At 37.3% G+C, this 11,322-nt stretch overlaps 2 protein-coding genes across 2 annotated transcripts in view; one reads left to right on the top strand and one right to left on the bottom strand.

Annotated features, from left to right (window-relative positions):
• Positions 1-11,322, bottom strand: part of CCDC66 (coiled-coil domain containing 66) — an 86,568-nt gene that overhangs the window by 4,657 nt on the left and 70,589 nt on the right. The window contains exon 23 of the mRNA XM_030568680.1: positions 6,600-6,603. The gene's annotated coding sequence lies outside the window, so the exon portion shown is untranslated. The remainder of the gene's footprint in view (positions 1-6,599; positions 6,604-11,322) is intronic.
• TASOR (transcription activation suppressor) overlaps positions 1-11,322 on the top strand; it is a 61,427-nt gene that overhangs the window by 29,148 nt on the left and 20,957 nt on the right. Inside the window, 13 exon segments of the mRNA XM_030568686.1 lie at positions 456-551; positions 554-582; positions 2,100-2,131; positions 3,641-3,746; positions 4,210-4,313; positions 4,405-4,508; positions 4,730-4,802; positions 4,895-4,969; positions 9,698-9,748; positions 9,751-10,157; positions 10,159-10,264; positions 10,267-10,334; positions 10,336-10,387. Of these exon segments, the coding sequence (XP_030424546.1) occupies positions 456-551; positions 554-582; positions 2,100-2,131; positions 3,641-3,746; positions 4,210-4,313; positions 4,405-4,508; positions 4,730-4,802; positions 4,895-4,969; positions 9,698-9,748; positions 9,751-10,157; positions 10,159-10,264; positions 10,267-10,334; positions 10,336-10,387 (1,303 nt within the window).

Below are 11,322 nucleotides of genomic sequence, written 5' to 3'. Positions count from 1 at the left end.
TGACATAATAGATATGCCTAACGTGGCTGAATTAAGGTTGTATAGGAAATGTTTGAGTGCTTGACTTTGAAACCTTAATATTCTGTTTAATATAGGTGTTTTTAATGTATAATATAATTTGGATTGCAAAATGTGTATGAATTTGCATTTTTGTCTGTCCTCTATACACTAAGCTTCATAGAAAATATTTCTTCAAGTTAGTAAAATTAGCTTATGCTTTTTTAAATCTAATCTGCTGTGCTGTTCATTTCTGGCATAATTTAAAACTTCAAAAGCACTTAATTCTGGATTATTTAAAACTGATTTGGCTAATAAAAATACAGGATTTATGAGGGATGGCTGTGAAACTAGTGGCACATTTTCTAAAAACTGGAAACCATCAGCTCTTGATAAACTCATGAAATACAAATTGAACAGATTTCTAATTTAGTTAACTTTTTTGCTTCTTTTATTAGTACTACTTTTATGAATATGGCTTTGATGAAATAAGACGAAGACCAAGACACGTGTGTCCATAGTGCTGTTGTTTCATTGCTTATAAGGATGAAATGGTACAAGTACAAAGTTTTTGCCCCCATCAAGGTAAGGTAGGATTGCAGGTTTATTAAAAATGTCAGTGTTGACGTGAAGAGACTTTTTAATCTCTAACATACTCAGTTTAGCATTACTATCCTCCGAACAGTAGTGATGTGTGCATATTAATACTCGGGAAATTGAGGGCTCGCTTTTCAGATACTTCAAACCCACTATGAGAGGTTGTGATGTGTTTTGTGCAGCACAGTGACCTGTGCAGAACATAGTTTTGTTGCTTTTCTTCCCCCTCTTCAAAACCATGCTGCCCAACCAAAGGGGTGTTTATTTTCTGTAAAACTTTTAAAATTTTACAAAATATTAAAATGAATTTGAAATCTAGTCTTCATATAAAAGAATTTTAAAAGTAGTTTTACGTACTCTGTCCGACAGCAAGCCCTGCACCAATGTGTGTGGTCTTACAATAATATGTTCTTCCACTTTCATAATAATGAAAAATGTCTGAAAGAGCAACACAAACAGAGAACCTCCTATTATACAGAGGAAACAGACTATAGGACAAATTAGTACAAAGTAAACTGAAAAATGGATCCCTTTCAATTATAGTAACCTTTTGTGGCTTTTGTAACAGAAGTAGGCTTAAAATATCTGACCAGCTTCAGTAGTGGTGTCCCTTTTAAAGTACTGTGTGTATTTTTGTGCAAATTACTTAAGAAATTTGGTAATTCTGTGGAGACAGAAGGCAGAAAGATTGACTTGTCATTTCCAGCAAAGGCATTTCTGGACTTGATCTGCCAAAGTTTGAAATTGCCACCCACAACTTAAAGGATTCACATAGGACGTGGTTTTCAATCTGGTTTCCCCAACTTGGTACGGAGAAAGGGTTGTCAGATCCACCTCTGTTAGGGAATGTCCACCTTCTCACTTTGTTGTATGCTCCTCCAAACCTCTATCAGAAGTACAGTGGTCTTCCTTTTGAGTTAGAATTGTTGTGAAGAGGATTCAGCTTCTCTGCTGCTCCTGAAATATAATGGCTACTAAAATATTCTCTTTGGACTAGTCTAACTGCAATTTCTATATTGCTTTTAACTGTATCTGTGAAACTGCTCTGACAGATATGGTTAAAACAGTACAACTCCCTAGTGTGGATGCAGTTATACTGTTATAAAAGGTGCTTAATTGGGATAGCTTATTCCTATAAGTTACACACTGAAACTATACCGGTATAACGGCATACACTTTCTAGGGGATTGTTTGTACTGTTTTAACAATATTGACATAGAAATTGATACAGATAAAGCAGTACAAACCCTGTTTGTAAGCAAAACCCTTGCTTGTTTGCTCTCTTCTTCCCGCCCCACCCCCACTCCCGCAATGGATATGTATGGTGCCTCAGAAAAACTGATAATATAGGATCAGAGGATACATGATTGCAGTTGTGTTGTCCTGTTAGACTTGCCAACTAATAAAACATCCTAAATCTGAAGGGTGGTTTGTGTGTGTGGGGGGTTAATTGTATATTGAGAGAAGCTTCTGTTTAATTTTTGTCTTGTTTTATGTTTTGTTAGGTCAAACAGCTTTAGTACAGACAGAAGCACAGGTAAGTATCAGTTGTACTATAAATCTTGCATTTATAATAAATGCATAGAATACTTTTTAGTCACTTGCCCTATTAGCTTTACCTGTGCTTTATTTGGATAACCTGTTTTTGGGTCATTGTAGTTAGAGAGAATAAAGAGTAGATATTACTGTTGGGTGTAATTGATCGGTGTTGATAACATTATGGTGTGGCCAGTTAAAGTGTTTTGGGAAGCAGTTGGAACCCAAGGGGTAGTTTTTCCTCTTTCATATTACACTTGAGGCTCAAAATAGCAATACAAGAAAACATGCTGTCTTCCTGCAAGAAAAACTGAAAAAATCACTAACCATAGCTGCAGTGCGATTGTGTTGTCTGTCTGAGGCAACTTTCCTGCTTTTATTAGCTGAAGTTCTTTGACAATTGATACAAAAAGTTCTTTTCTGTCATACTGATGAAATACAGTCTCCTGACTACCATAACAAGCAATTGATTTTTCTATGCCACTTGACCAAAGCACATTTGTTTTACAGTATATGTAAATAGACAGTTAAGAGCTACAATATTCTAATACTGCAGTGACTATCCATTTGGCACCTCAATTACAGCAGAATTCCAGTTCTCATTTGTTTAAAATGTAGCCCTTTATGATTTTAGAGATTTTTTTGGTATGCGATTTGGAGCAGTGCTGCTTTCTGGAGTTTGTAGCGAACAGGAAAGAGCTTTGAAGTCTGAACAGTCTCTATTTCCATGGGGAGTCAGCTCTGATGCCTAATAATAAAGTATGTGTGTTTGTAGCTAGTAGCATCTCTGCTATCCATTTCAGCAAAACTATATCTAGAAGTTAAAATGGAGAAGGGTGGAGAAGATCTAGTAGGTTTGTGAGGTACTGTGTGTATCCCTTGGCACTCCCATCCCTCTATCCTCAATGCAATAGATAAACTCTGACTTGGTTAAAGCTAACTGTTGATTGGAGTCAGGTCTATGTGGCTTAATATCCTTTTCCACCTAGGAATGAGGGCAATGCCTCCCTAAACCCCAGTAGTTATGTATTTTCTGGGTATTGTAGAAGACTGTATCTTCTCTTTCACTAGGGAGCAACTGGAACAATTATCCAGGGATTTCTCCTTGCCATTCAGCCTGAGTGATGACAACTTTTTATTGCTCTGCTACTTCTGTGCAGATACTTCATGCTCTTCTATCTTTTGCCTTTTTTCTCTTCAGTCTTGTCCACACTGATGTTTTTTTTGTGGCTGCAGCTCCACTAGTGGAAGCACTGTGTAGACAGGACAAAGCTAACATTTTCCATCATATTGTCTAGATCTAGTCTAAGAAAGTAAGACAACATAGTAGTAAAAATTGCTTGTGCTCTTTTCATTGCCACCAGCAGTAGAAAACTTACCAAAATTTAGGCAGGCTGCCTCTACACTTTCTCTCTTGTCCCCCTCTCGCTTCAGTCTCTTACTAGCTTATCTTCACTTGAGACAACTGCTTTACTTTTTTTTTTCTTCCCTTCCCCCACTCTTCTCTTAGATAAGACTAACTACACCTTATGGAGAGGTCAGCTTTTGAATAAAGGGAAGCTTTTATGCCATGCTGCTTTGAAATCTGCAACACGCCCTTTCCTTCCATGTAAACTGTAAGTATAGATTTGAAAACAAAGTTGAAGAATATTGGTGTTTAAAAACTTTCTCTAGCAGAATCTGGTGAATTCTGGGACAGTTTGTTAACTTTAAAATTTAGTCTAAATTTATTAGGTAACATTTTCAAGTTACTTAGGAACACAAGTCCAACTTGTTTCTAAGTTACTTAGGCACTCTGGAAAATACTGTCAATTGACAACATGCATTTGGTTTAGACAAATGTGTTTGGGTTTTTTTGTTCTGTTTTTTTTGTTTTTTTTTTAATGACACAACAGGCTTTTCTCTGCAATTCCCGTTCCACTGGTAGAAAACTTCCCTGAATCCTTTTAGTTTCAAGGAATTAGTTTTTCAAATGAGTATTTAAAACAAAACCAAACACTCTTCAATTTTTATTTCATCGATGAGACTAAGATCATGGGGTAAAGAGAAGCTGATTTTTCATTTTTTCTTTGATTTCAGTCCTGAGAAGCTTAATGTTGAAACTGTTATGAGCATTGATTCACTAAAGAAGAAAATTGCACCAGCATTGTTCTATAAAGAAACTTATCAAGGGGCAAAAGAAGGTAAACACTTGTCTTTTTGAACTAAAAATAACATTTGGGTAGAAACCTGAATTTTTGACTTTTTTTTTCTTTTCCTTCCCCTCTTAATTAGTGTGCAAGAGTGGAATGTACTGTAGCCTTTATGAGGTTGTGGAAAAGACAAGGTCTGGAAGTAACTTGGAAGGCTTACTGCAAAAACTAGAGAGAGAGAAATTAGTAAGTAGAACATGTTTGACTCTTTGTTTAAAAAAAAAAAAAAATCTGTAATATTCCAAGAAAATGGAGAGCATCTCTTCTTGCTGGCAACACATCACAGATGTAAGAGGATTGTTTTTCAGCGCCAGTGATGCATTGGAACTTGTTACCGTTATCAAATGAATCTCCTAATCTTTTGTGCATACTTCATACTAGATATACTTTTTTGCTTGAAAACACAGGTTCTTGTTAAACCACTTGGGGACAGAGGATATCTCTTCCTTCTTTCTCCTTGGCAAATGACATCCCCATATGGTATGTAATTTTTTAAAATATGTCATGGTCTTTTGAAATATAAGTGGGTTTCTCTTAATAAATTTACATATTCTATTACACTTTTTTTGTAGAGCACCAACTGGAAGGTCCCCGCATTCTGCAGGCATTGTTTCTATTTCAGGAACCTAGAGGTATAGTGACTTCAAGTAAGTCCATTGACTTCTGATTATATCTAACCAAAGAAGGCAGTTAATATGCAGTTGAGGTGCTCATCTACATAGTTTAGTTTTAGGTCAGGGTTGGTGTTCATAATGCATGAGCATGAAAGAACATGGATTGATTTAGATATTGGTGATTGCAGGGCTAGCACTAAAAAAAGCCTTAGTACAATAGTTCAGTTTTTTGTTTACTTTTATGAAAGGGAGCAATATTTATTTCCACTAAGTTCCAGTAGAACTAGCTATCCATCTGTCCTTGAAGACTACCTTTTATTAAGATGTACCATTACAGCTACACACTTAAATAATCTATTAGTTTTTGACCATAAAACATAAAAGGACAAAATAAAGCCATTAATTTGGTTGCTTGAAGTTATGCTCTGGGACACAAATCATGTTCTCGATTCAATAATTGAGCAAAGAAAATGTGCAGTGAAAGAAGCATAAGATAATCAGTTATCACTAACACCACTAAAAGGAACTGAACTTAGTAGAACTTTAATAGATACATCTGGAACGTAACTTAAAAAATCCACCATTCAGAGTTGCAGCTTTTCTGCTTCTAGTATTCCTTATTGAGCATGTACTCTTCACAACTTGCTTTGAAACAGTACACACACTAATGTAGTAAAATCCAGCCTTTCCTTTGCTTTTTACTTTAACAAAGGAATTAATAATGAAATATCATGGTTCAGCTCAAGCCAGGGTTCCTACCTCACCCTACACCTCAGATCCCTTCACATTCTAGAGTAGCCATGTAAGTATCAGGGAGATGAATGACTTACTTATGTCTTTCAGTCAGGAAAATAATATAGCAAAACACAGTGGGTTCACAGACATACACTGCCAGCCTGCTGCACTAAGGGGTCTAGTTAGTTCCCCACTACCATATAAACTTTTTCATTGTTATTCCAATTCATTTTATATTGCCTCCAAAAACATATATGTAGGTCAAAGTAACTACTAGAAATGGACCTATTTAATAAGTGATATTTCATAACGCAACATAAGAATGGCCATACTGGGTCAGACCAGTGTTCCATCTAGCCCCGTATCCTCTCTTCCAACCTGGCCAATGCCAGGTACTTCAGAGGGAATGAACAGAACAGCACAATTACCTAGTGATCCATCCCCTATTGTTCAGTCCTGCATCTGGCAGTCAAGAGGCTCAGGGACACCCATGTCATGGGATTGCATCCCTGACCATGGTGGTAAATAGCCATTGATGGACCTATCCTCTGTGAACTTGTATAATTTATTTTTTGAACCCAATTACAGTTTTTGGCCTTCACAACATCCCTTTGCAGCGAGTTCCATAGTCAACCTATATGTTGTGTGAAGAAGTACTTCCTTCCTCCTCCCCCCGCTTTTCTTTTCCTTTTTTTTAAACCAGTTGCTTATTAATGACCCCTACGTCTTGTATTGTGTGAATGGGTAAATAACACTTTTATTCACGTTCTCCACACTATTCATGATTTTTATAGACTCCTATCATATCCCCCCCCCTTAGTCGACTTTCCCCCTCCCCTACCCCAGCTGAACAGTCCCAGTGTTTTTAACCTCTCATTGTATGGAAGCAGTTCTATATCCTCAATAATTTTGGTGCCCATCTTTATACCTTTCTATACCTTTTCCATTTCTGATACCTTTTTTTGAGATGGGGTAGCCAGAACTGCATGCCGTATTCCAGGTGTGTGACCATGGATTTCTATAGTGGCATTATGTTATTTACTATTTTACCTATCCCTTTCCTAATGGTTCCCAACATTCTGTTAGCTCTTTTGACTGCCGCTTACTTGTTGAGTTGATGTTTTCAAGGAACTATCCAGTTACTCCAAGATCTTTCTTGAGTTGTAAAGCTAATTTAGGCCTCATCGTTTTGCATGTGTAGCTGGGATTATGTTTTCTGATATGCATTACTTTGCATTTCTCAACATTCAATTTAATCTGTCATTTTGTTGCCCAGCCACTCAGTTTAGTGAGTTCCCTTTGTAACTTTTTAACAGTCTGCTTTGAATTTGCACATCTTGAGAAATTTTGCATCCTTTGCAAACTTTACCACCTCACTGTTCCGCCTTTTTCCAGATCATTTATGAATATGTTAAACAGCACAGATCCCTGTACAGATCTTTGGGGAACCTCACTGTTTACCCTCTCTCCATTCTGAAAATGGACCATTTTTTTTCTTCCTTTTGTTTCCTGTCTTTTAACCAGTTACTGATCCATGAGAGTATCTTTCTCTTATCCCATGACTGTTTAACTTGGTGAGGGACATTCTCAAAGTATTTTGAAATTTTAAGTACACTATATCCACTGGATTACCCTTGTCCACAGGTTTGTTGATTCCCCTCAAAGAATTCTAATAAATTGGTGAAGCAGATTTTTCCCTTCAGAAAAGCAGTGTTGACTGTTCCCCAATAAATTGTGTTCATCTTTGTGTCTAATTCTGTTCTTTACTATAGTTTCAAACAATTTGCCTAGTACTGAAATTACACTTAGCAGTCTATAATGTCAGTGTCACTGCTGGAGGCTTTTTTAAAAAAAGTGTCACATTAGCTATCCTCCACTCATCTGGTACAGCTGACTTTAAATGATAAATTACATACCACAGCTAGTAGTTCTGCAATTTCATGTCTGAATTCCTTCAGAACTCTTGAGTAAATACCATCTGGTCCTAGTGATTTATTACTCTTTAATAAAGGGGAAAAATTTATCCACATTGAAACTTTTTTAATCCCTCTGACTTTTTCCTCCCTCCGCAGCACCCATCACCTATTAATATTTATATTGTACTAGCCCATAATTTACCAGCTGGGACAAAGCTCTGTTGGGCTAGGCCAGGGCTAGGCAACCTATGGCACGTGCGCTGAAGGTGGCACGTGAGTTGATTTTCAGTGGCACTCACACTGCCCGGGTCCTGGCCACCATTCCGGGGGGCTCTGCATTTTAATTTAATTTTAAGTGAAGCTTCTTAAACAGTTTAAAAACCTGATTTACTTTACATACAACAATAGTTTAGTTATATATTATAGACTTACAGAAAGAGAACACCTAAAAACGTTAAAATGCATTATTGGCACACGTAATCCTTAATTTAGAGTGAATAAAAGACACTCAGCACGCCACTTCTGAAAGGTTGCTGACCCCTGGGCTAGGCACTGTGCATGTGTATGACTAAGACAGTCCCTTCCTCAAAGAGAGTATAAATACAATAAATGTTGAGACACAACAGGTAGATATTGTCCTCCCTTCTACCTTTTTTTGTAACACTGAGCCTACTGTAATTAAAGTAATAAGCAATGATTGCTGCACACCACACAACAGACAAAGCTATATTAGAGATGGATTTGCTCCAAAAAGCATTAGAATATTTTTCAATAAGTGAATTGCAGACAATTTTTCAGAATAATATAGCTCTTTAAAACTTCAGAGGGGTAGCTGTGTTAGTCTGGATCTGTAAAAAGCAACAGAGTCCTGTGGCATCTTAAAGACTAACAGTGTATTGGAGCATAAGCTTTTTTTTCTGCATGTGTTTGACAAAGTGGGTATTCACCCACGAAAGCTTATGCTCCAATACATTGTTAGTCTTTAAGGTGCCACAGGACTCTTTGTTGCTCTTCAAACTTGGAATTTTTCATTTCTTTCCAGTGGGGAAAATGTACCTGTCAGGACTCTGTCCAGAAACCCTAAGGAAAATCAAATCTTTTTACAGAAGTTAGGAGGGGGTTGGAAATTTAAACTGACAATGAAGAGCTTCACCCTGTGAGTGACTTCATCAATTCCATGATGATGGACTAAATCTTAGAAAGGGCTGGATTTCAAACTGAGCTAGGGAATGTTTGAATCCAGGTTTAGATTTTGTACCCTGTATCTCTACTCTCATGCCTTGATTTTTGTTGTCTTTTGACTTGTCAAAGAGTTTGATCAGATAGGTGAGGTCTCCAATTTCTGTTTCTAATTGAGAAATCTTAATTAGGACTGGTCTTAACTGATATGGCACTTTTCTTCTCAAAAGGAACTTGGAAGCTGTAAGAGTATGAGGTACTCCTCAGTCTTGGGTGAAGTGATTAATCTGTTGGCAGACAGGATGAAAGAAGTTAGTATAGCAGCTGCTGGTATCCGAACTGTGTGCCATGTACTGTTGAAAACTCCTTCCCCCCCATTGTGTCCTGGCTTCTTCGAACATTTTCTAAGACTTGCTTTGAGAACAAACCAAACCACAAACTAACGGCTCATTGACCTCATGGATTTTAACTTCCAAAGGGTTGGGGCATTGCTTGAATAGTTGGAGAATGGAGGAAGGCCTTCATTGCCACGGTGATGAGAGCAGTATAAAAGGTGTACATAGAAAGGCGACAAGTGGTGATGAAGGCCTTTAGTTTGATCATGTTAATCAGACTGTCTTTTTTATTTTCAGGAGTGAAAAATAAGATGGGGGGGAGGAGTCTTCACTACAGAAAGATAGCAAACTGGATGATCTATTCATGTTTGATAAATGTCTCTAGCTTTTTTTGTAAGTACATTACCTTAGGAAAAATCAAGCTAAAGACTGGATTTAGATAATATTGCCATAGCTATAGTTGTCACAGATAGTCGCCAGAAAAATTGAAAGTGTAATAGTTTAGCAGCCATATATTTTGTCACAGCTTTGTTTTAATCAGGGGCGCTCTCTCTCACTCTCCTTCCATCGCAGCACAAAAACTGTTCCCTTCACAGCACAGAAAAGTTCAGCTACATCAGTACTGCAGGAAAACCATGAGATTATGCCAAGCTCATGAAGTTCATTCAGTCACTACACTTCGCTTTAATTCAGGTCTCGTAAAACACTACTGCAGACTTCAATACTGTTGTGGAAAAGCATATAAACGAATATTTGAAGCGAAGCATTAGTGGGTCTAGCAAATATAGGGAATTTGTATTATACCCTTATGAATCACGGCTAGATGACAGAAAATTTCTATATCCTGCTCCAAAAAACAAATCCCATATTGACAGCTGCTTGCGTAATTACATCTTTGGTGCTGAAGCCTATCAACTGCATGTTTCTAAAGCAAAAGAATTAATGGAGGGAAATCAGAAGGTTCAGCAGTTCAGTCCTGTTTCAGATATGAACCCCCAGAAGAAGACACTGACTTCGCAAATGCAAAAACTGGGAAAGAATGGTTCTAAAATGTGATGGTGCTGCTGCCAAGCAAAAACCCCTTCATACTGGGGACTATGATCCTGATAAACTCAAAGAGTTGATTAACTTAATTCAGTGCAAGAAAAAAAATGTAGGTGGAGATCTGATACAGAAGACACTAGAAACAAAAGTGGACTGAAGCGAAGACTACACAGTCACTCTGAAAATCTGGCGGAAGCACTTAAAAATGAGTGAATCTTCAGAAAAGAATTGCCATTATGAAGGTAAGAAAAGTAATTTAATCTAGAACTCACTTTTCAAATAGTAAAATTTATTTTGAAAACTTGAAATGGAAGTGCTTTAGGCCTTTAGTGCTTAAGACCATTGGAATAACTTCATTGTTGCTTACTGCTGTTCGTTCATTCATAATGATTAGTGTGAAAGATTCATAAATAAAGGGATGATTGTCATGGGACACCTTTTTATAAATATATATGACCTTGCTTGTGCTCTGGCTGCTAGAGAAAGTAACTCCCATTGACTTCCACAGATGCTGCTGCTGATCTGCAGCTCTAAAAATAAGATCAGTGACCTCTTAGAGAGCTTGCTTATAAAGGATATATTTTGGAGGCTGTGGATACCCATACGTTTTGTGCATGTAGGGTATTTATACAGATTTTTGATATCCTAATATTTTTCTATAGAATTTTAATTTTCTATCCCTTTATGGTTCTAGTATGGTGTAGTAGTCTCCCTGCATGTGCAGACAAACTGAAACAGTAACTTGGAGAGACAAGCCTTCTTTCCTCTCGATGTTTAAAACAGTGAAATTCAATATAACTGACACCAGCATTGTTAGCTATTTAATTTATCTTGGCAGAAGCTTAACTAACTAATGCACTTTTCCAGTGTTGCTGAATGTTGCATTCCTTGAAAGAATGTTAACCAGAAATAAGCTTGCAATTAATTATCACACTCATGGGTTCTGTTTTTATTGTTGTCCCAAATGAGCATAAGGCACTTTCTCTGCACCTTTACCACATTGGCACAAGATAATAGATCACAGTTTTGCTAAAAAGCCTTTGATTCCTGGAGAGTGCTGCAATGTCTTATTCCCCCTTTTTTTAAGCACCTCTTGGCCTGCTGTGTGCACATGCACTTTCTACAGCAATTGAAGTTCCTGGTGTTGCCAGCAGTAGCTCACCATTTTTTCTCCCCC

This window comes from Gopherus evgoodei, chromosome 7 (assembly GCF_007399415.2).
Source record: "Gopherus evgoodei ecotype Sinaloan lineage chromosome 7, rGopEvg1_v1.p, whole genome shotgun sequence".
Lineage (NCBI taxonomy): Eukaryota > Metazoa > Chordata > Testudines > Testudinidae > Gopherus > Gopherus evgoodei.
This window is presented reverse-complemented; position numbering and strand designations above follow the sequence as displayed.